The sequence below is a fragment of the Pezoporus wallicus genome, unplaced genomic scaffold (assembly GCF_028554395.1).
Source record: "Pezoporus wallicus isolate ANWC-B61680 ecotype Strahan unplaced genomic scaffold, APGP_CSIRO_Pwel_v1 contig_4309, whole genome shotgun sequence".
Taxonomy (NCBI): Eukaryota; Metazoa; Chordata; class Aves; order Psittaciformes; family Psittacidae; genus Pezoporus; species Pezoporus wallicus.
Window position 1 is genome coordinate 297,603 of NW_026638191.1, and position 25,647 is coordinate 323,249.

General features: G+C 49.0%; 1 protein-coding gene across 4 annotated transcripts in view; it reads right to left on the reverse strand.

Moving 5' to 3' along the window:
• Positions 1-25,647, reverse strand: part of SH3PXD2B (SH3 and PX domains 2B) — a 73,834-nt gene that overhangs the window by 30,051 nt on the left and 18,136 nt on the right. For all 4 annotated transcript variants that reach the window (XM_057409792.1, XM_057409790.1, XM_057409791.1 and 1 more), the window contains exon 3: positions 10,213-10,288. In XM_057409792.1, the coding sequence (XP_057265775.1) occupies positions 10,213-10,288 (76 nt within the window). The remainder of the gene's footprint in view (positions 1-10,212; positions 10,289-25,647) is intronic.

A 25,647-nucleotide genomic window follows, 5' to 3' on the forward strand; every position in this document is an offset into this window, starting at 1 on the left:
ATTTCAGACCCAGCTTCCCAAAGCACCAGGAACTGGCACTGCTTTTCCAATACAATCACCTGGAAAATAGTGGGTTTGGGGGTGGGTTGGCTGGTAATGAGATTCCCGCAGTTCCTCCCGATATCTTCTGTACCATGGGAAAGTCTCATCTCTTTTTGTCCCTCCTTGGGTTTCCAGTTCCACCACCAAACCCAGGGAGAGCAACTGATGTGGTTGTCCATGCAATCCCTTCACTTATCACTGAGGTCACCATAGGGCAACTCAGAAACCAAACTCCCCTCACAACCAAATACCAACAAACCCTCTTTGCAAGCAACATGGGAACAAGGAAAAGAACTCTGGAGAGTCACACAGCCCTTGGATGCACCATGGCTAGTTTCAGCTCTACAGCAAACCACTGCAGGAGCCATGGCATTGCTGGAGCCAGAGGCTGGATGGTACCAAGCTACCCAAGAACAGGATGTGGTAAAATGGCAGCACACTTATCACAACTTTAAAACCAGGGCTGGGTCACTCCCTTGCTCCTCCCTCACTTGTCCAGGATCCGGAACACGCATGACTTGTGCATCCTGCCAATGCATTTTTTGAGCAGAGATGAACTAAGCCAACCCAACTTCAGCTTGCAAGGAGCATGAATCAGAACTTTATAGAGGAGCCAAATCTCCTGCTAGGCTCAGTTAATGCAGAATGCCTTCGAAACTGGACTGTCCAAGGAACACACAGCAATCGTACTCAGTCCTAGCTCTGAGCTTGCTCTCCAGTGAAAAGCATAGGGTCAGACCAGCTCATACCAGAAGGATTGCTTCTCATTTATGTGCTGTTGACAGCGAGGGCCTCAGACATTCATGGTGGGAAACACTCTGCTCTGAAATGCTTTCCCTCTCTCAGGCTGCCAGAGCCAATTCTGGCAGTGTTTATGATACAGTGAAAATACCCCTCTATTCTATCTGTCTTTTAGATTTTGAGGGTGAGTAGCCTGGGAACACAGAAGTTGTCTGGAAAGCCTGGGAGCAACAAGCAGGTCGGAGCTCCTTTGTTTGCCTACACCAATTATTTTCTATCAGACAAGCAAATGATCAACAGTTTTCCCTTCTCATCAACAATCGTGGTGTATTTGCTGCCTACTTTTCCATTTGAATGATGATTTTTGAAAAGATGAATGGATCACAATAGTTTTGTTGGCAATTGTTTAAGGAATGGCTGTTTTGCTTTCATGTCTGCCAAAATTAAAACGCTAATGGGTGGGTGCATTATAAATGTCTGAAATAATAAGCTCTGGGTGTGGGAATATTTAAATGTTCAACAAACAGATGCTAGTGGGTAACAATAAAAAGAATATATTTTTGTAGAATAAACATATCACAACAACTGAAGTGATCTTACATTAGCCCAGGCACAGAACATATGAACCAGCAGGAAATCCAGCTCTTCTCTTGATTTGCTCTAGACCTTGTATTTTTTGACAAGGAAGTTTATTTTCTAACAAAAAGCTGTTCTTTAATCAAAATGCCTAATTAACATAATTTCAGACCCTTCAGTGCTGCCAAATACACTATATAAATCGTTGAGTGGCAAGGCAAGAGAGTGCAGGAAAATACTTCCCTCTTGGAATGGAAGATGAGCAACTTGCTGCATCAGTGAGATGCAGTATTTTCCTAAGCACGTTTTCCTTAGACCACATCTGCAAATATGTGCTGTCCACTAGTGCTTTTCACATGGCCAAAGACCATATAATGCAAGAGATATGACCATATAATGCAAGAGATATGACCATATAATGCAAGAGATGCATATAATCAGAGCGGTGGATGTGGTCTACCTTGACTTCAGCAAAGCATTTGACACAGTCTCCCACAGCATCCTCACAACTAAATTGAGGAAGTGTGGACTGGATGATCAGGTAGTGAGGTGGACTGCGAACTGGCTGAAGGAGAGAAGCCAGAGAGTTGTAGTCTATGGGGCTGAGTCTAGTTGGAGGCCTGTAACTAGTGGAGTGCCTCAAGGGTCAGTACTGGGACCGGTATTATTTAATATATTCATCAACGATTTAGATGAGGGAATTGAGTGTACTATCAGCAAGTTTGCTGATGACACTAAGCTGGGAGGAGTGGCTGACATGCCAGAAGGCTGTGCTGCCATCCAGCGAGACCTGGACAGGCTGGAGAGTTGGGCAGGGAGTAACTTGATGAAATATAACGAGGGAAAGTGTAGAGTCCTGCATCTGGGCAGGAACAACCCCAGGTTCTAGTATAGGTTGGGGAACGACCTGTTAGAGAGCAGTGTAGGGGAGAGGGACCTGGGGGTCCTAGTGGACGACAGGATGACCATGAGTCAGCACTGTGCCCTTGTGGCCAAGAAGGCCAATGGCATCCTGGGGTGTATTAGAAGGAGGGTGGTTAGTAGGTCGAGAGAGGTCCTCCTTCCCCTCTGCTCTGCCCTGGTGAGACCCCATCTGGAATATTGTGTCCAGTTCTGGGCCCCTCAGTTCAAGAAGGACAGGGAGCTGCTGGAGAGAGTCCAGCGCAGGGCAACGAAGATGATGAAGGGAGTGGAGCATCTCCCTTATGAGGAAAGACTGAGGGAGCTGGGTCTCTATAGTTTAGAGAAGAGGAGACTGAGGGGTGACCTTATTAGTGTATACAAATATATAAAGGGGGAGTGTCACGAGGATGGAGCCAGGCTCTACTCAGTGGCAAACAATGATAGGACAAGGGGTAATGGGTACAAACTGGAACACAAGAGGTTCCACTTAAACTTGAGAAGAAACTTCTTCTCAGTGAGGGTGACGGAACACTGGAACAGGCTGCCCAGGGAGGTTGTGGAGTCTCCTTCCCTGGAGACATTCAAAACTCACCTGGACACATTCCTGTGTAACCTTATCTAGGTGTTCCTGCTCCGGCAGGGGGATTGGACTAGATGATCTTTCGAGGTCCCTTCCAATCTCTAGCATACTCTGATACTGTGAGAAATGCGTGACATCATTATTCATCCCATATCTGCACCCCTCATTGCTGCAGCTCCAGGTAACACAGCAAAGCCAGTGGTGCTCATCACTCACACCTCATTCTAAGTGCTCTCTATTTTACACTGCTTTGCTGCCTCCAGGAGCTTGTAACAACTCTAAGCTCAAAGCTGGGTTACTGCCCTGCTAATTGTCCAGGAGGACTCTCTTCCTTCTGTCCACAGCATATACTTGGTCAAGACTGGACCAGATTGAGGTCTAGTATTCTATAGTTCATACCAAAGGAGAGGAGAAAGTTCAGGATTACCTCCTCCAGCAGAAAAGACGGAAAAGTCTCTTGGATTTGATTTTCCAAGGTAAGGCTTCCCAGTCGGCTGAACTGTTCACTCAGTAAAGCTGCAGCATGACAGACGCAGAGTGACAGCAAATGGGGAGCAATCTCAGTTGCCTTTGTAGTAACAAGCAAGAGCAAGGACAGCCTTGGTGCAGTTTGGATCCTTGACTCCTGGATGCAATAGCAAGATTTGCTCCATTATGAGAAAAATAACTACCAGCTCTACTTTTTCTTTAAGAACATCCTCAGACAAGACTTACTTTACTTCTAACAGCCTCATAGCAGTGCTCCTGGCCTCAGCTTCAACATCAGCATGAGGAATACCAAGAGGAAGACATGTGAAGGAAGGCAGTTGTGGACATCTGGCCGATTAGTGGTGTTTTCCATTGGCAGGTAGGGCCAGGGCTGCTGCAGCTTCCAGCTCACCAGCTTCACACTCTTGCCACAACTCAAGCATTCAGAAATGATTAGATTTTGTTATCTACATACCTAATGTTACCCATGAGCAATCACAGCACTTAGTCTTCCTCCAGGCTAGCACAAGAAAGCCAAGGCACAAGGAAGTGCGGTAAAATACAGTGTCCTTCGTACACACAAAGCAAGCTACAGAGACTGAACATTTATCACCTGGGAATGTGTCAAGTGAGTTGATTTTGGAAAAAGAAGACAGAGATAAGGCACTACTACAGGATGGCTGCCCTGGCACGTCTCCCTGCGCGAGAAGCACCCAGACGCCAGGACATGCTGTCTGCTTTTTCTGGATCTTGAAAACCTGTTAATGCTTACAGGGAAAAAGTGGTGTCTCTGAGGAGAACGGCTCTGAAGACACTCAGTGAACAAGTTACAATTTAGGAAGTGCTCTTCCTTCAGTAGAATATACAACACTTATTTCAGTGCATATATTTGTTATGTATTATATTTATACATATTTAAATATTTATATTTATTATGTATTAATATGATATTATTAATATAGCTGTAGATGCACTGAAGCATTGTACGTGCTTTGCTTGCTATACATTTGTTACCCCCTTTCCCAGCAGACATTAGGTGTTTTACATGCATCTGCACTTTACTGATAACCCTGCAGTACTGTTATTCTTCATTAGCATTTTGACTGGAGAAATCCGACCAACACAACCCATCCTTTAAACAGAGGGAATAAAACCAAGAGGGAAAGAGCTGAAATATATGCAATTCCTTAAAAGTCAAAGCAAATGAAGATAGCTGTATCACAGTGCTGTCCAGAAGACCCCAACCATCCCCAGTCCCCATGAACAACCTAGGAAAGGGGCAGAGCAGGAGCCGCAGCCCTTAGCAGAGGATTCACCAAGAGCAAGAGATGCCAATCCTTACCCTGCTGCTCTTCCCCAGGCCCCCCAGCCCCTACACTGAGCTGATGGCACAGCCAAAGCCTGCTGTGCTCTCCAGAGACTGCTTCCAAGCAATTGAGGCTCTTACCTACCCAAAGAAAAGATAAATTCAAGAGTAACAAAGCAGCAGAAGCCACATCTCCAGCTCTCCTTGCTAACTTGAGCATTTGTTTGCTAGTTTTATCTCCTTGTTGACCCTGGTTTGTTTTTACAGCCAAGCAAATACCAGTACAGGTGCTTCATCACTGGGGGCACCAGCTGGTTCTCAGAGGGGGGGAACTGGAGAGGGGGCTAAATCTAACAAAAAGATCTCAACCTACCACAATGCCAGTGTCTGACCACACCTGAAGGATTTCCGAGTCAGCAGCAAGCATCCCCCGTCCTGGCAGAGGGAGGAAGACCTAGCAAGCAGCCTAGAAAGAAAGCACTCATGCCTGCTTATCCCTTCCCCTGTCTGACCCCTTCCCTCCCTTTTGACCTGCCTGGCATCATCTGCTCAGCTCTGGCACTCAAGCTGTCCCAGTGGTTCTGCTTCATCTCCTTCCTTACCCTGAGCTCTAGCCTGATAGCAGGGAGCTGTCAGTGCACTTCACCCTGCTGGAAGGGAAACCTGGAAAACCACAGTGGAGCACCTTGATGATGTTTCAAGCCTCCATCAGTCAGTGGATAGGGCTCACAACCTCCTGGGATGCGAAGCTCCCCGGTTACAAAGCTCTATCTCCCAGTAACGCAGCTCCACTCCTCCTTTTTTTCCTTTATCCATGAGCACACTCCTCTCCCTCCACCACTGCTACTTATTTCTATCCACGGTGGCCAGAGGCCCACCACATATCAGAGTTCATCCAACATGATGAATAGGCAGCAAATCCACCCAGCATGTCCCTGTGAACCTCAGGCCAGCCAGCACTGCGCCACAATAGCTGTTGTCCCAACTGTCCCACGTTGTGCCTCACCCTAAGGGAGAGTTTTTCTCTAAACTCTGCCATGCCATGGCATGGTTTCCTTCAAATCTCTCCTTAAAACCTTCTTTTGTCACAATTCCTACCCTCCTTTCCCCTACAAAACCCCACTGTGACACTCCTTTCACTGACACAGTCCGTCTAGGACACAGGGTGACAATCTGCTGGCTTTTACTCTGCACATCACTGGCCTCAGAGCTTCAAGAGCAGAAATAACATTGGTGTTACTTCCTACCCAGCTGGGCAGGAGGAGGAGGATGGAACTCATGTCCCTGGCGGACACGAGCTCCATCCCTCATGGAGCAGGGCCAGCACCAGCTAGAGAAGCTCCACGGAAGATACTCTGCCCATGAAAACTGCTCTAGTGCCAGGAAGCCTCTGCTCTCCCAGCACTGGAGGAACTAATGAAGGCCGCTTTGCTTTGTCTGACTAACCAAGAGCACAGGGTGCTGCAGCAGCTCCAGGGGAAGAGGGGGCTGCAAAGAGCTGCAGTGTGGCCTCCACTGAGAGGTGTCAGGAGGGAGCTTGGGGAAAGGGTGGATAAGGGTCTCCAGCAGTGTGAGACAGAGCAGGCAGGACACAAGAGAGGTTAATCTCTCCAAACAAGATTAATCTCTCCAAACAAACATATAGGGAAACAGAGCTCTGCAAATCACTCCCTCCTGCAGGAATGCTCCAGACAGAGCTGAAGTTATAAGGGGGGATCAAGGGGCTGAAAAAAACACGGAGGCAGAGGGATTTCAACCAGCAAAATAGCGGAGGCTCCTCTTGAGCCAAAGGCTGTTACTGGATGTGCAGCAATATCTGGAGGGGCAGAGAACCTGAAACACATCACGCTGCCGATCACAGCCATGAACCAAGCCAGATATTTCGAGAGTGGAAAACCAGCTGTGCCTCTTGCTTTACCCTGACGGACTCCCCACGCCCCACGGCCTCGGAAAGAATTCACTTCTCTGCACCTTTCAAATCACATCCAGATTTTCCCTGGCACGGGTTCCAAACTCACTTCAAAATAAGGCAGCCCCAAATGTACATATAATTAATCCCAGCCTCTGGAGCAGCCAGCTACATGGGCTATTCCGAGGATGGGGAAGCAGGCATGGGAGATGGTGTTTCCAGGAGCCCTGCATTTAGCATCTGTTTGGCAACGTCCTGTGCTGTGAGCGTATCCTGGCAAAAGCGAGGGGAACAAGAAAAGTGCCTCTGGGGCTGTCCTGGGTATAGCATAATCATGGAGTCCCAAACATCTGTGAAATGAAGCTGAACTAAATAGTGCCCCAACCAAGACAGCCCTTAGGCTCTCATGGTCTCATTTGAGCACAATGCTCCCAAGACCATTGTTTCTATGTAATGGGATAAAACATAAGGTAGTTTTCTTAAAGATAGCTCAAGGGTCAGAAGTAGAGCAACTGCTCCAGCACAGCACTCTGCCTGGGGTAATACTGTCTGCACATCAGCTTAGCTGAAACCCTGCAGAAAAGGCAACCATACTGCAAGCGAGCCTGGGACTGTCCACCCAATAGTGCTACAGCAGAGATGCTCATCTTGCTAGTGCAGAAAATAGTAATTAGGACCCTTGCCCCATCTCTAGCTCAGATGAAAACACAATGGGACTGAGGAAAGTCAGGTATTAAAATGGATGATTTGTTCTCTACCTCCTCTATGGGGCCTTCGTGGGGAGCTATGAACATCCCCATAGCTGTTCTGGGAGAAAAGCCCCAAAGTCTGTGGGCAGCACTGATGCCCATGCTGAGCAGGTTAGCAGGCTGGGAAGGGAGCAGAAAGGAGGCATAATTCTCCTTCTTAAAATGATCTCACCAAACCCCATTGCTCCTGCTCCCTTCTTGGGAGTTCACTATTATCTGTAGCTAAAGCTTCCTAAAAAGCAATTTTACAGCCAAAGTTAGCTCAGCCTCAGGCAACCCCTCCTTGCTGGAGCTCACGTTTCCAGTGAAGCAGACTGGCCAGGATCTGCTCCAGGCCACTCGGGCTGTACGATGTTTGGAAGGCTCCACTCTCCTTATAAAAGCTGTTTCCTGAAAGATCTGGCACAGCCCTTACACAGCAGGCCCAACTGAGCTCATTTGTTTTCTTAGTTCATTCTTTCCTGGGGTCTCCATACCATCATCTCCCAGCCAAAAAGTATGTAACCCTTAGTGTGGACTCCTGCAGGCGAGGATGGAGCTGCCCAGCACCACATCCCCAGGGCCAGGCAGTGGCAGGTCTCTCTTCTCTCTTGCCAGCTGTTTCTGACTCCTCTCCAGGGACCACAGTGGATGCCATGGATGGGCTGGGTGCCATCAGAGCTGTTCTGAGGGGCCATCCACAGCACCACATGAAGCTGAGCAGGCTGTGCCTCCCAGCTCAGAGCCAGCAGAAGCAGCCAAGAGTCCACTTCAAATTCCCCTATATGGTGTCAGAGGCACTTCAGGCATGGTGCAGGAGCACTGCAATGCTCTGCCAGGCAAAACCTGATCCCATCAGGATGCGCTATGGGATGAGCATGGTGCCAGTGCTGGGGAAGGGACTACCCCTGGCCCCAAACCTTAAGTGCTCAGCTCTGGAGGACCCAGCTTTATGACTCCATGTCAAACAGCCGTGCAGGCTGACAGACTTACACATACAAGAGCCTCTTCTGATACCATCAGAGACCAACTTTAAAAGACACAAAGTCTCCAGAAATTTCCAAGAAGTCAAATCCTCAAAGTAAACATTAACAAAACAAAGCATCACAAAGCAAACAGAGTTCCTGTGGGCTGGATGTTGTAACTATGGAGTAATCACAGAACTCTTCCCGTCCCAGGAAACCAGCCTGACAGACAAACCCAATGGCACCTTCTCAGGTTGTGGTGCTGACCCTGTGTTTGGAACACTTAGGGTGTTTCTCAAAAAGCCAAAGCTGCAGAGGGCACAGGGTCACAGGAGACATTTTTGAGAATCACAGCGGCCACAATGTCTTAGGTTACTCTACAACAGGCTTCCCAGAAAGCAGCGTACTTTCAGTAAGGCACTGGAGCCAAATCCTCACTGGTAATGAAATTCAGATGCTAAGAACGTTGCTCAAAATGGCATTGGGAGCAAACTGCAGCACTCACAGAAGCTGAACATAATAAAAACTAGCAAGTCTAAGCATACCAGAGGACACACAAATGCACAAGCTCCTCCACAGGATGGTCATCCTAAGTCCCCAAAGCTGCTTTCTTACACAAGAGCCAGGCTTTATTTTCCAGCAACTTCAACTCCTTTTTTTCCTCCAATGGAAATCCCAGTGACATGCTTCTTAGCAAAGGGAAACCATTTCAACACCAAGAAGAAGAAACAAATATTGATGAGTGTGCTGTGAGAAGTGCTCCGACCAGGCTTCCCAAGCCCGATCACTGCCTTCCAGAAACAGCAGCATTTTGGTGGGGATTTTCTGCAAGTGCAGCAGGGCCAAACCATGCATCCAATTTTTCCAAGTTACGCCCTTTGCCAATTTGGCTTCCATTTCTCCTCCCCACTTCTTGCTGGCGGGAGTACTTGTACAGTAAGGGCTTTTCTGCGGTATTCAAGTCAGGTGTGCTTTGCTTTTGCTAATGTTACTGTGCAAGGACAAGCCTGAATCAGAAATGCCTCTATGGGAAACCCAAACAATATCCTCTTGCTCAGAAAGGGACATAAATGGTTTTCTTCATGCCAGTCAGAGAAAAGTAAAGCCCTCTAAATGCCTTTCTGCCTTTAGAAAAGCCAGGAGGCAGAGCACAGCACAAAGGGCTGCACTAAATGGACCTGACAGTCACTGGAAGTGATTATGGTATCGTGACATTTCTAAATATGCCCATTAGCTACTTGGGGGTGGGAGTAAAGACAACTCTGTGGTCAAAGCCATTAGCTATGGGTGCATGAAAGATTCCCAGGGCCTCCCCAGGCTGGTTATTTTTGCCAGGCATGTTAGGGTTCTTTTTTTCCCCATAGCAACAGCACCAAAGGGCAGCCACAAGCAATCCCCCACATCAGAAAGTCTGCAACAGACCATAGCATCTGTTCCTCAAGCACACAAACGCTCAGCTGTACACTGGGCTGGGAAGGCACACGTCATGCCACAGAAATCCTGTCTTTGAGCAACCAGCCCTGAACATTATGGGAGGAAGCCAAGGCTGTCAATCAGCTTGATTTAACATGTGGAATTCAATGTTGTTCTCCTCCCTCTGGATGGCCCTTTGAGTTGCATGGGACAGGAAAACCAGCATATGAGCACTTCCTGGGGGAGCCTCACACCATCCTCAGCCCTGTGCTCTGCTGGCCAGGCTCCTTCTGAAAACAAGCATGCTGCTACCGGGTTGTTCCTGGCTAGCTGTGCTAGCAGGGTTGCTTAGCTGTAGTCCTCCTTTAATGACTTCTGGAGGGAGAGAGAATGACTGAGGGGTTTAACACTTGCTGGGCACATTGCTAACAAATATAGATGCATTAATGGACATGGTCAAGAACTTGCTCAGATGGTTCAGTAGGTAAGAGCTAAAGCACATGTATGCTCACACACACACTGGGAAAAAGCTCCTGCCATGACAAAACTAGCATAGTTTTTGCTGGAGCCCACTCTCCTACCTGGCAGAAAGGGGATGATCCTTTGCTTGGGGTCTTTCTGCCCTCCTTCCATTGGAAACTTGTCCAGCATTTGCATCTAGAACAGGAAATGCAAGAGAGGTGATTAAAGTCAGTGAATAACTTAGACAACACAAGGCCACTCTAAGGCTGGTTCTCCTAACCAGCAGTGTGCTGAGACATCGTACACAGCACCATTAGCCAAAGTACAGCACCGAGGTAAACACACCCAAAGCAGTGCCAGAAGCACAAGACCTTAGCATCATCTCCACTATTTCTCACTGTCAATGTTGTTCATCACTATAATTTTGCTCAGCATGGGTGATTTATGTAACCTGCACTTCTGAAACTATTGAGTTTCATCCTGATGGGCCTCAGTCACTAGATCTCAGAAGCTCCTCAAAAAAGGCACATTTTAAGCTTATTAGCTCAAGCATAGCCCAGCACTGACACAGTTCCTGGACTACAACTGACTTGGACTCACAGCATCAATTCATGTTTGCCTGCAAAAGGCCATGAAGTTAGACATCAGGTCTGGGGAACACTTTGTGCTACACAGGCTTTGAGGGATGAATGTTTTATAGTATCTTCAGCATTAAACAAATGATTTCCTGACTGATGCAACTACACTTAGTATGTTTAGTCAGCAAAGAGGTGATAACCACCTCCTGGTTTCACTGGGTGCCTGCACTGGTGCTTCAACACAAGCACACAACTTCCTTGCAGTTGCTATGGTGCTTTACCAATGCCCTGGCAGGATCAATGTCCTCAGCATTTGCTTTACTTGGTCTTGCTCAAAAACACCATCTGGATTGGACTTAGCACTTTACACAGAGCAGAAGAGGAGAAAGCATGACCAGTCATCTATCCAATCACTCAGATACTCCCTTTGGAAGGAAGGGGAGGGCGATGCAAACTCCCCCTTGTTTTCTCTGGGGTATGGATCTGAGCTCAGTCTCCCATCACTTGAAGAGCTCACTAGTCCTAAGGGTATTTTAAACGGGTCTTGCCCTCTCCTATTTGAGCTATTGCACTCAGCATAAATAATTAAGTGCTTATGGAAGCACTGCAGACAACCTGCCCTGGGAGTGCCCTGAGCACCTGCAAGGTCCAACCAACCGTTCTCCTCCAACCCAATGAATATTTAAAGTATTTCATGCAGGGAGGAAGTCATGCAAGTGGAGAGCCAAAGCCATTGATCCTATGAGAGGCATCTGCAGGCAGCCCTCACCCAGGAGGACAGGGACCACCGAGCCCCTGGATGCACAAGTCGTGCTTCCTCCTGCCTGCTGCTCCACCAAGTAACACCGGGAGCCCCTTCACCATGTGGAGCCTATGCAGGGCCAAACTGCGGGGTCCCAACGCGCCCTGGGGATGTGTCCCACTTGGCTCCCTGGTTTTCATGGCTCTTGCTATTTGGCACCTATTTTTTCACATGCTTTTTAAAGGTTTCTGCCCCTAGCTAGGGCTGTGGACTCCTGCTAGGCATGAACTTCTTTAAAGTGCTGTAACACTAAAGCTAAGCACTTTTTGTCAATGCAGCCCTCTGCACATCCAATAATTGTGTTGTTGTTTTTTTTTTCCCTTGGATTTCAAATGCATTAAGATAAAATTCTTGAGGTTTGGTGGGCAGGGGGCAGAAGGAAGCAGGAATTTTTCCTACATTCTGAGATGGAATAAAAAACTGCCCAACACTCTGAAAGACAACAGGAAAACCAAAAGAAGCTCTCAAATATTCTCTCCAAAATGAAAACAAGATAACTCAAACCCAGGATGACACTAAGCACAAACACACCATGTTTACAGCTGCTTCTCAAAACAAATTTGAGGGAGTTCCTAACAAAGCAAATGACTCCAGACTCAGCAATAACTGTGGTGACGTTACCAGCAGCCGCAAAGTGAGCAGAGCAGGGATGAGGGAGGACTCGCCTCCCCAAGGCACTGCAGGCTCCCAGGGCAGCACCACTTCCTCAGCCTTTCTGGGCATGCAACACCCTCCTGCTCTTCTCTCAATCTATGAAAATAAGGGAAGACACAACATCCCCATTACCCTGCAAAACACCCGTGTTGTGCTACAGCAGAGAGGTGGGGAAGAGCTCAGGAAAGCTTGTGACTGGGAAAGGGCGAGCAAAACAAGTTGCAAACGCCGCACATCTGATTGCTGTTAAGCAACACAATACTCGAGTCACTGGAAGCTTTCCCCTCCTCTCAACTTCGAATGCAAGCTGAGGATCTCTCACTCCCGGGAGCACTATGAGCCTACAAGGCACGAATGGTGCAAGCTGTATTTTCTCCCATATGCACATGCCTGGGCTGTGCCTCTGGCCAGATCTGCTCCTACCCATGTGATCCCACCAAACCCAGCCAAAACTCAGCCCGTTTCTCTATTTCCTTTGGCTTCACCAAAAGCGCCTCTTGTAGTGGCTGCTCAGTGAGCAGGAGGTGGCGTGGGGGCCCTCTCGCTGCAGGCACCCTGCTGGAGCATCACCCCAGCCAGACCAGCCCCTGCGCTGCCTGCCATGTGTTGGTACCATCATGCCTGTGCATTCACAAGCTGCTATCTCTTCTCTTGCTGGAGGCAAAAAAATAGCCCCCTCCAGCACACACAGAAAGGGAAAGTAGAGAAGGAACAAGGCAGAGAGGTCGGTCGCATGGACCCTTCCAGCCTGGCTGCCACATCACGCAGCTCCAGAGAAGGCAGCAGCAAATACTAGTTCATCAGTTTTACAAGGAATAAGCCTGTGGTTGAAGAACAGCTAAAAAACCCACTCCAACAAAAACAGCGCCGGTGCCACTGCAACCACGGCAGGCAGTTTGTGTTAGCAAGATACAAGAGCACACATCTGCAGAATCCAGCCCATGGGTCGTGGGCTGATGGCTCTTCTGTAGCGCTACATACACAAAAGAAAACACAGAACAGCGATGGGAAAAGGTCAGCTCTAGACCTGAGAGGTGCCACCAGGAAGCCAGAGGAAGCCAGCTGGCAGGGTTCTATGCCTTGAGGTTCCCTGTATCCTTTCTGGCCCATCTTGCTCCTGCTGATTTTGCAGGATGGGGACTACGCACAGGTTGTTTCACTGCTCTGTCCCAGGGGAGCCAAGGAGAGCAGGCACAGCTCTGGAAGAGGACTGGAAGGATAAAAGTGCAGCAACCCCACAAGCCCTAGGGGAGGGACACACAGATAGGCATCAGAAGATGGTCTGCAGAAACCAAGGCAGGTCAGGGCAGGATTCCTGGGAGAGCACCTTTCTCCCTGGCCACAACACTCCCCAGCCAGCAAGGAATTGTGGAAGGGAGGTGACTGGCATGTGAAGAATCCTACAAATTGTATCAGCAGCAAGGGTTTCCATCCAAGCTCCAAACAAGACTGCTCACATCACATTCCCAGAGGGGAAGACTTGCCCAGACATCCAAAATCCTGGGGAGAGGGGGAGATGGGGCAGACAGACACACAGCCTTTGGGAGCACAGCCTTTCCTGCCAAGCACAGGAGAGCAGAGAGAGGCCAAGTCTCAGTCTCAGCAATGCACTAAGCCAGGTTGAGAAGAAAAATGAAGGCAAAAAGAACAATAACACTATTGTTTCACCCCTTCCAAGATTATTTCTAAGTATTTGTGACAGAATCTTGAAAAAAAATAAATAAAATATTGGAGCAGATGCAGTTTGAAGTATTTGGTGTGCTTCAATTCTGCAGGAAGCTGCTGTAACCAGACTTTTCACCCATTCCTTTGCGGCAGGGAGGGTGCTCATACGGCTGCAATGACCAGGGCACAGATACCCGAGCAGCATAGCCAGCCCCCAGCCAGGCTCTGACAACAGCACACCAGGATAGGGCACGTTTATCCACATTTACCTCCACCACCAATTTACCTTATCAATTAGCTGGTTTTCTTATTAACCCAGAAATGCCTGGGCAGTGAGTCTCTTTGGAGAGAGCCATTGCTAAAGGTCTGTGCACGTCCTGGGAGCACGTGGTCCCCATGGCTGAGCTGCTCATTAATAGGACAGGCGACAACAGGGCCACCCGGGGAGAGGAAGCCTTTCAAGCACAGCTTTGTATCAAGAGCTAACAGACAGCTTCTTCATTAACAGGAAGCTCGTAAGATAATATCGTAATTGAATCAATTAAGAGTGCTGCGGGCTACAGAGGATCCTCGGGAGTGAGGAATGCATATGCTCAGCAGTATTCCCAGGAAGCAGACATTCAGGAAGGGCTTTGCCCAAATAAGAGCTGATGGTGTAATGCCAGAGGGAGACACCATGCATATGGTGTAACCCCAAAGCAATACATCTGCTGAAGGATCGTGGCCCCAGGTCTAACAGCCTGTGAGCTGGTCCTATTGCCTCCCAGATGGATTCAAACTCTAAGAAGTCTGCAAAACACCCCAACAAACCTTCAAGCCAAGTGCCAAAGGCAACGTGTGCCATCGCTTTGCTGCTTCTCCTCTGTTCTCCATCATAGAATCATAGAACAGTTAGGGTTGGAAAGGACCTTAAGGACATCCAGTTCTAACCCCCTGCCATGGGCAGGGACACCTCACACTAAACAATGCCATCCAAGGCTCTGTCCAACCTGGCCTTGAGCACCACCAGGGATGGAGCATTCACAGCTTCCCTGGGCAACCCATTCCAGTGCCTCACCACCCTTACAGTAAAGAATTTCTTCCTTATATCCAATCTAAACTTCCCCTGTTTAAGTTTTAACCCGTTACCCCTTGTCCTATCACTATAGTCCCTAATTAAGAGTCCCTCCCCAGCATCCTTAAAGGCCCCCTTCAGATACTGGAAGGCTGCTATGAGGTCTCCATAAAGTGGAAAAAGTTTTTACCTGTAAAATATAAAAGTGGGAGGGAACAAAAACCTCTTTTTCATTTAAATCTGATCTGGTGGAAAGAAAAATGTCAGGTGAAAAGTTAAACATAGAGGTCCTGCACTCCCCTGGTAACGATGAACCAGAAGGGCACAGGATTACTCTTGCAGCAAGTCCTCTGCAGCTGAGGGACTGTGGGATTTATGTTTAGCAAGCTGGTCTAAAGCCCAGGCTCGCCATTACTGAGCTTTAGGGCTTACGTGGCACGTATCAGGGTTGCAGAAGAGAAAGCAAGTCTTTGCCAAGTTACAGAGAGGATGGTGGTTCACACCACTGAACAAGAAGATATACCAGCACAGGCTGGGGGGTGATGAAATACCCAGGTGAGGAGAACAAACTCATCCACTCTTGCACAACACCAGGAGCTGACGTTGGAGCCAGGCCCAGAGCCGTAATCACAGGCATGGGGTGAGTGAACTTCCCCCCTTCTCTTATCAAGAGGATTTGCTTTGCCTGTGTGACGGTGGTTCAGTGTAAAACCACATTCCTCTTTCATCTAGCAAGTGAGAGCTGACCATGCCTGCACCAGACATGTCTGTTATCCAGAGCAGAGAAGTCAGCTTTTGACATACCCCAAAGGCAAAAGGGAAAAAAAAGAGTTCAACAAAAGGCTTCAGAGTCCAGCCAAGCGCGTAGCAGCAGAATCACAGGAGACTCTTTGTGAGAGCCACAGCCTCCCCGCTGAGAGAAGGCAGCCGCTTGCCATGGGGAAAGATGGGTCCGGGCCAAGCCTGCTCTCATCCCACAATCCTGAATCACCACTGGCCCCATCCCTCATGAAAGAGGGAGTGCTGCAGGCAGCCAGGCACACCGTGCACCCCATTTTCCCTGTGGTGGCAAACTCCAGGTGGGGACATTCACATGGACCGCTCACCCCGAGCTCCACATGCTCAGTAGGGCATCAGTCAGGTCTGCTCTTATGGGAAGAAAAGTCCTCCTCACACCTGACCCACTGGTGGACAGCATCCCACTGATCCCCAAATGAAGTGGGAAAGGGATGCAGGTCCAGCAGTTGCCGGCTGTCACAGCAGCACCCTGGCCCCACAGGGATGTGACGAAGGACACGGCTGTGTGCTGAGAAACTGTGCAGATCAAAGCACCCTTGTGCCCTGGAGCCAGCTGGTTTGGGCAACATCTGCCAAGCAGATAGTCTGGGAAAAAGAACATCTGGCAGCGTCTCACAGACTACTGATGTTTAGTCTCTGTGACCCTACAAGAGGCACCTTCCCTGCATCCACGTGGACTGTGTGAAGACACAGGGGATGAAAACACAACAGCCCAGAAAACAGAAGGACCAACACGGAGCAAGCTCAGATCCCAAGTGTGGTGATGCTGAGCAAAGGAGGTCAAGCCTGGGAAAGGACTCTACTGGTGCAGCATCACGTAATGCCCATTCAATGGCCGAAGCAAGTTGGGTGTTCAAAGGCAATAATGGAAGCTGAAGAGCAGCACAACTGAGCTGTTTCCGGATGACCACCAGTTTTCCATAGTTCCGGCTGCTCTGGGCAAGGGATGAGTTCAAGCGCATTTTACACGTTACCACTCAGAGGCAATCCTGATCCCCTCAGCACTAGGAAATGGCATCACAGAGCCTGGATTGTGAAAAACTGATGGAAAACTTTAAGCATCACTCAGCAATAGACAAAAAAGAATTAACTGAGGTCAGAGAAAAACGCACTACACAAATTGGCAGCAGCTGCTACTGCAAGAGACATTTCCTATGAAATCACAGGAAGCATTAGACAGAGGGAGACACTGGTGCCTGTGAAATGCTCACTGGCATGGAGAGAGCACCAGACACGGGGCTGGGCCAGGCGCACCCCACTGCACCCCCAGACCCAAGCAGCCCCTGGCCACCACTAGGCCTGTGTTACCCCAGGTGCTTGCCCATAAACCACACAGACCATAACTGGGGAGGTGGTGGGCTCTGCCTGCACGCAGGGGCTCAGAAGATGTGGCAGTTTTACATCCCTAGGTTTGGTACAAGTGCAATGGTCCTTCAAAAGCAGTCAGACAGAAAGCTTCCACTGCCCAGGAGATGTTTCCAGCTTGAGCACCCACTGATTCTCTGAGCTCAGCTCCATCATAAGCAATTGAGACCACAATGGGCATGGCATGCCTACGAGGGATGCTGGGATTCCCAGCAAAGGACATGCTCAGCCCCAAGCACTGAACCTCTAAAAGTCTGTGGTAACCTCAGTGTAAGAAGCTTCCTGTTTTGTCATCCAGCCTTGAAGTTTAAACCCCAGAAATCCCCAAAAGATTATCATGTTTATTAGTGCTGAGAGATTGGGGCTTTCTAGTCCCCGATATCATTAGTACAACCAATGTGCTAATTGCAACAGATGGATGAAAGAGAGAGGCATGGAAGGAGAAAGATAATAGCCTTGTCTCCAGATTGGCGTCTCTGGTCAAGCCAGGTCCTGCTCCCACAGCCATCTGTGTCTGTTCTGTGCCCACCCACAAGAGCATTCAAACAAAAAAAAGAATCATTTTTCTAAGACATTTGAAGTCTGTATGCTTTCAAAAGCAACGAGTAGCTCCAGGTACCCACTCTGAGGCACCCAGAAAGGAATGAGAGGGCAGACAAAGCTGCACCTTCCCAAAACCCAGCTCCAATGCCTTGGAGTAAGGCATTGGGTGAGACACCCCGAGACAGTGGGATCCAAAATTACCACCTATTTTTGGTTGGCCCAAACAACTCCTGAAAAGCATTGCTTGATTTCCATCCTTTCGTAAGCTTGTCAAGAATATAATCCGGAGAAACTAAGGAAAGAGTTTAGTGTTTAAAAGAATTGGAGAAGATCTTCTCAGATTCGGAGAAGAACAGCAAGCAGTCTCCCATTTACAGGCTCCTCACACTGTGGCTGATCCCTCTGTCTGCTTCTTGGGTGATTAAAAGGCATTGCTCTTTACATACGATTCATTGGGGCTGAATCCTGGAAGTCATCATTCTCTTTACTGTACTTTACTAATCCATTTTCCATTTAATTTCTGATAATTGCAGCCTCTAGATGGCATTGGGTAGGCAGGTCCCAGACTGCACACTCCACACAGGCACCAGGAGCAGAGCATTAACATCACCAAGCAACCGGTACAGCATCCATAATTCACCACCACAACCCAGCCGGGGGAAATGACTCTTGCCGGTAGACGTGTTTGGGAACAGAGCAGCAATACCCGGTGCAGTCTGCACCGCTTCCTCTTCCCCATCCCGTCCATGGGAACATCCCTCTAGCACAGCTGGGACTGTGTCACATGGGAAGTACCCCTGGAAGGAGCCTCAGCATGGGAGCTGGGAAGAGCTGCATCCCTTGCCCCAGGCTGGTGACAAAGACCACAGAACCACCACCATAACCACCACTGGAGCTGTCACGGCAGCAGCATCCATAGCAAAGCCTGCAAAGACAGTTCATGTTCATCCACACCCTCCCCTCCAGCATCCCATACTTGGAAGATTGAGAAGTCATGAGATTTAGTTTCTGCTGTGCAAATAGAAACAACAGTGGAGAAATACCAGCACATTTGTCCTATTTCATGTGTTGAGGAGCCGAGGCATAGCGAGGGGGAGGGCTGTGCTCAAATACTCCAACCAGATCTAGTTTCACATCTAACACAGTGCTTCATGCCAAGAGGCAACCTCCAGTCAAGCATTGCAGTGACAGGTCAGACAGACCTTACATGCATGCCACCCCACTCAGAGCTGCATGCTTGCCAAAACCTCAAGATGACTTGTCCCTAGCTTCTCCCCCAAGCAGCTCATGATGTGATTTCTCTTTGATCCCTCCCTTCCCCAAAACCTTCCCCACTCCAGATGAGGAGAAGCAGACCAGCGTAGATTCTTTCCCTGAAATTAATGCAAAGGTTTCAATCTGTGGCAGGCCCAAACGTGATGAGACAAAAGAGCCACAGGCAGGGCTGCAAAAGCTGCAGTCCTACCACTTGGGAGAGCGCTGCTGGTCAGAAACACCAGCCTCACGATCCTCCTCCTGCATAAGACTTCTTGCTAACTATTTTCCCTGCTGTTCCTTCCCTAAACACAACCCCCATTTTCCAAGCAAGCACAGTCAGCAGAAAGGCCAAAGTGGAGAGCTTTTTATCCCCACCCAAAGGAGGATATTCTGCTTGCCTTCATGGGGGTGTCCATCAAGAACAGCTCCATGGCAGCAAGTGCAATTATGCAGGTAGAAAATGAGACACTACAAACCCCTGAGGTTTAACTGCCAAAACCAGGGTCTCCATTCAAAACAGATATGCCTTAGTTCTTAGCATGACCATGCTTCTTTCCACCCTCTCCCACCTGATAATAAAACTCACTGTCTGGCAGAGACAGAAGCTGATGGAACCCCAGAGCCCTGGGTGAATAGCCCCATGGACAGCAGAAACCAACCCAGCTCCTGTGTGAACCCACCAGTGTCCCCACAGCATCCCCACCCCACACCAGCAGCACGTTTCCCTCATGGAACATGCTGCCCTTGCATTCCTCCATTGACAGAAATGGTGGGATTTAAAGATGCCAAATTCAGTGGTGCCCAAAGTCCCAGGTGAGCAAAAGCCTCTGCAGACTGCACATAGCCACAGCCGCAGAGGAGCCTGGCACTGCCACCATCTGCATGATGACAGGAGAGGGCTCTGAGCACTTCTGAGTTCAGCCCTTGCCAAAGGAATGGAGCTTGCCAAGAAACTCTGCTTATTGCAAAACCAGAACAGTGTTGTTAAGCGATGTCTGATGGAGGAGACTGGCCCTCATGGCTTATGGAAGAGTTAATGCACTGACCAGGGAGGGGTTGAGTGAGCACCGAGCAGCAGAGCTGGGCCATGGGGAGTCCTGTGGGGAGCCTTTGGGAATGCATAAAGCAGGATGCAGTGCAACTCCAGTGGGAAGAATGCTGTCCTAAGACGGGATATTCACCCTTCACCAGGGCCCACAGCCAGCAAACACAGAGGCACTGTGGAGCAGCCCCAGCAGCAGGCAAAGAGCAGCAACCCTGCAGCTTTCTGTGCACTTAAAACACGAGAATGCAGAGTTCACACAGAATGCAGCCCAAGCCGCATGCCTTGAACTGCACCTGCTTTTTTAGGATCCAACCAGGATAGAGTGAGATTGAAGAATGCCAAGGTTTTCCAGCGTAGCTAAACCTCAAAGGAGCATGAACCTTGACAACATCTTCCTCTTATAGCTCTTCTTTCTCACCACAAAGATAAAACCTGACAGCCTTCAGCCAAATTCACTGATTGATAAGAAACAGCACTATTTCGGGGCCTAAAGCAGCCACCTGTTGGCAGGTGGAAAGCAACTGCCCCCACATGGAAACCTCAGAGCTCCCTGGGAACCTTCCAGCAGGATTTATTTCCTGGAGGTGAGAGGAAGCGTGGGAGGGGGACAGGAGGGGAACTGGAAAATGCTGATTTGCCAAGAAGAAAGATCAGCAGACAAGTACGCGTTTCAATTAACGTTCTGGTTTGAACAGCAAACCCCAACAGCTAAAATTAAAGGGATTCTTATTTTTTCACATTTTAAGTGAATCATCAAAAGGAATCTGTTTTTTGCAAAAATTAATAGTGAAAAACCAAGAGAACTTTTTACACATCCTGAACTGAGCTTCTTTCTTTGCTGAAATTTAAACACCAGCTTTCTTCCCAACTTAGGGCAAGGAAACCTCACTATTTTGAGGAGCTGCACAGCTCCCAGCCAGCTTGGCACTGTGTGGCCGAACACAGTGCCTTCTTCAAATGAATGCTTCATCAGCCATTTTCAGCATGTATGTGTGCAGTTAAAAAATATGGGACTGCAACTTTCTATTGACTGAGATTGGGTGAGAATGTCAAGATTTTGGGTCCCTAGCAGAGGTGCTGGAAAGGAGCAATGCCTGCTGCCAGCAGTGGCTCTACAGGTAGAAATTCTCAGACAGAGAGCAAGACCCACAACTTACTTTTCTAAGAAACATTTCCTGCATTTTCCAGCAATATTTATTCATAAAAGCCCAAAACAAGCAAAAAATCCCCCTAAATAGAAGCTGCACTCTGCAGGGCTGAACACATCAGCAGTGCGGATGGCTCTGCAGTGCCTGGGCAAGATGTCCATCAAAGTGAAGTTGCACAACATAGTTGAACCAACTGAACTTTTCTCCTGCAGCACAAAGACAGGGAGAGGTCTCTCCTCCACCCTCCTCCTCATCATTCCTGGAGCCCCTCCAAGCTTGCAGGGATGTGAGCTGGTTTGATGCCAGCATGGGGAAGGACCAGCCCCAAGACGGGTCCCAAACCTCTTTACACCCAAACTGGGCACTAAGAGAGGCATTTCGCAAAGTCTGCTATAACAAAGTACCTCCTTCCTCTCCAAAAAGGTCAAGTACCAGAGCACAGTTAATGGTAAATGATCAGCAGGCTGAGCTTGCAGAGGAAATTCTCCGCAAGGAATTCTCTGCAAGGTGCACAACAGCACCTTGCCTATTAAAAAACACCTGGTTTGGCTAATTTAATATGCTATCGGCCCTGAAAAAAACTCATCTGAATGAAAGCTTTTTCTTGTTCAAACCCTAAAATTCTGTCATCAAAGACAGTATTAAAACAATAAATTCACCAACCTTAATTACACCAAATTTAATTTTGAAGATCGAATTTCCATGCTGCCAGGTGAAGGCAGGCATAAACATCATTTATAATTCACCACTCAGTAAATCACCCCTACTGCAAAGGCCTCAAGATATGGTACCAGTAAGGCAGAAAGGCTCAGAGTGGTGAATAAAGACAAGGAAAATGCTGACTCTCCTCCTGCCACCAGCTCACAAGGGAGGCCATTTTCCACACAGGTTATTGTTCACATTGCAATTCTGGATAACACCAGAGTATCCCAACAGGATGTAGAGCAGTACCCTGCAGCCTGGGGATGTGTGGGATCCACAAGGTGATGGGATGATGGGCAGACAGGGTGCCATGCACCCAGCAGCACTGGAATACCCCATGGCAGTGGAAAACCACAGGGTTCTGCAGAAGCAAAGGCACAGCCACAGCCACTGGCAGGAAAACCACGGAGTCACCATGGCATCAAAAAGGGAACAGGCTGGCTGCTGGAGCCCTACAGCATCCACCCACTGGCACCACATCTCTTTTTCCCCTCTCCATTTTCTGGTTAAGGAGGTTCCCCTCCCCACTCCCGGCTGGCTGGAAGGCATGAATCACAGAGGAAGGGCAGATACTGCACACCCATCCTTTTCTCCCTGCGAGGTCTCCCCTAGACCAGCCTGTGGAGCTGCCTCGCTGCAGCTGGCACAGATGGGCCTCCCTCATCCCTCCCACAGGATGCTTGCCACATACCCAGGAAAAAGTCTGTGCTGGATCCCAGAGATGGCAATGAGAAGCCTGACAAGCCTCAAGGCAGAGAGAATACAGGAGAAGGAAAAAAACATGCGAGTAAAGTAAGAAGAAAGGAGCATCACTTCTCAGATGGAGCAGAGTGCTGGGAAGGTAGAGCAAGTGGTTAAATTCTTCACTTGTCTTCAGGCATACAAGGAAGATCACTGCAGAGGTCTACACCTCACTTTGCAAGGGGACTCTGAGGCTGTAAGACATCCTTCACCAAAAGCACTTTTAACAGCCAGTGTGGGAGCAGTGATTTACAGCACTGTGGAAGACCTGTGACATCCAATGAAAGGCACAGAAAATGAGTGGAAAATCCAGACTGCAGGAGAACATGTTGTTCTTTCAGCTTTATCACCTCCCTCTGCAAGGGCAGAAGAACCCCAGAGCCACCATCTCCCTCTGTATCTCCCAGCTCTTTTTTCCTCTCTCATTCACCACAAAACTGCACAGATGCTTCCATTCCCTAGATGCCCACAAAATATGTGTAGTGCATGTTATGGTCCATACAGTATCATACAGATTTAGCATTACACACAGGGCCTGGCCATTTTACTAAAAAATCAGGACTCTGAGATACAGACTCCTTTGCACTGATTTACTGCTATCCATCCTCGGCTCTTCCACAAGCAGCTTGAAACTGGCTTGTTTCGGATCCAGAGCTGCTGCTACATGACATAAATTGCAGATCTTTCCCCCAGAAAACTGAGCTGCATTAGCTTGATTAAGAATGATTGAGACTCTTGCATCAGCCTAGACCAACACAAGCCTCATCAAAGCCCCTGGTCACAACCAGCTCCAGGCAGGCACCTGGGCACCTCCCTATGGACTGGAGAGGGGCCAGCAGTGAGATCCTGCTCTCCTAGGGATGCCCCTCAGCCCTCCCATGAATAGGGCAGCTGAATTTCCAGGGCTTTTCCATTAAGTAGCTGGGGAGTGGAGGGGCGTTAGCTCACCCAGAGACAGAGAGACGAGCATAACCCCTTGCCTTGTGTTACAGCACAACTTTTAAACACATTACTGAAATAAACCCACGCCAGATGGTCAGCAAGGATCTTAGTTTCTGTCCCCAAGGAGGCAAAACTTTTTACCTCCCATCTTTATGCTTCCCCCCTCCTGGGTTACACTCAGCAGAAGCTCCCCTACAGACTGCACCCACCAAGCAATGCTTTAAGTGGGCCATACTTCCCCCAGGGCTGGGAAGCAAAGCACGCCTCCTCCAGTTACTCTGCCAAGTTTCCAAAGGGAAGGAGACAGGGGATGCCAACCGGGATGAATGAACAGAGCCTGGGCTCAGGAGCCAGCTCTCCTTTGCCACAAGGCCACCATGGCAGTGCCAGGCGATGAGCCTGGGAACAAGAAAGGATCGTCTGATGGGAGCCAGCAGAGATGGGAGCCAGGAGGTGAGTGGGAGCCCTCAGGGGCTGTAGCAAACCAGCAAGAAGCAAAACTGCTCTGGAGGCCAGAGGGAGGATGGTAGAAACCTGGCGAGGGTGCAGACACAGCCTGCGGAGCCACGTGCTCGGAGCAAAAGGAAAAGGCAAATGCTGGCCATCAGCTTGGAGTAAACCAAAACTCATCGAGGGCTGTTCCCAGCAGCTGCTCGAGAAAAACCTTTAGCTACAAGAATTGGAAATGATTTCTGCTGCAGACACACACTGCCCGCGCTCGTCCCAGTGTACACCAGCCCTGGGAACTTCCATCCGCACGGACTCTCCGGGAGGACAAGCTGCCATTTCCCAGAGGCAGGCACGGCTTTCAGCAGCTCACAGCCCCACTCGCTGCCAGGCATAGAACGCAGCAGCTAGTCAGGGTGCCAGCTAGAGCCAATTATAACTCACTGACCTGCCTTGGCTCTAGCACGCATGGGAATGCGCTGGCTCCCGGCTGCCAAATGCTGGAAAGCTATAAATGGGAGACATTTGGAGAGAGGAAAAATTAAGGAGCCAACTTTTAACTAGGCTGAAGTGCATTGGACCATGCATGCTCTCTGTGAAGGGAGAGAGGAGAACGATGACGATCTCTGACGCACTGCTGGAAAAATATAGGCTGGATTTTACAGACAGAGGCAGTCCTTAGTTAACGGGAAGCGTTTCTTCTGTCGGGTTCGATTACGGCAATTCACTGTTTCTATACTTCTGCACATGGTGCTTGAGTTCACAGCTCTCAGTGCAGTCCTCTGGGCACAGAGGAAACAAATAGTTGCTTTACAAAGCAGAAATCTCACCGTAGGAAGCTGTGGGGTTTTTCTTGTCCTTGGTCACGCAAGGGCCTGTCTTTCATGATCCAGCTGTCTAACAGCAAGATCCTGTTTTTTGTGGCAGGGTGAAACCACAAAGTACATCACACACGCAACCCTGCAGAATTTTGCTGAACTCCATTAACCCTGGAGGAAAAAGAAATCCCCAAAGTGCTGAAATAAGATTCCTGTTACGAAATAGCTATCGAAAGAGCCTTGTTTACAATCCCTGAACACAGAAAGACATCCATCCATCTTCTGCAGCCACAGCACCGCTGAGATGCCTTAGGGCTTTTACATCAAAGAGGCCGCCAGGACCAGGCATGACCCAGAAGAGGGGTGTAATCTGCCTGGTGCCTCGGTTTGTGTTCCCACCTGAAGGGGCCTTGTGCTGTTGGGTCACACTACCTGGCACGTCTGCCCCTTGCTTTTCATATCTGGAGAATTAAGATAACATCTACTTCACCCCTGTGAATGCTGTGCCCTGCCAGGAGCCCAGCTTGAAGAGCAGACGAAGAGGAGGAGGAGCGGTGCTGCAGGCAGAGGAAGGCGAGCACAGAGCTCACAGTACTGGAAGCAATGCACGAGGCTCATTTTAATTTTTCAGGAGTCCAACTGCCTGAAACAGGCTGATGAGAACAATTCTTCTCTGTGTGCCAGCTAACGCCTTCTGAGCACATTTTAATGCAGTCTGAATTACTAAGACACTGACTTTCCCTCCTTCCCCATCTTTGCCTGGTGGCTGCATGCACACAAGTAGTGCAGAACCCCCTCCAAAAGGGCTAATCTATCCACCACATGGAGACGACACGCACAGACCATTGCCTTTTGCCAGTTTTCTCGTAAAAGCAGGCACCACTTCAACAGCCTGTTTTTTCTGTGTTACACACAAAGCTGTTGGCCTGAGGGCTGCAGGGCTCTCTCCAAGATGACATCGCTCCAGGTGGGTCAAAGCTGAAAGTTTCCAGCTA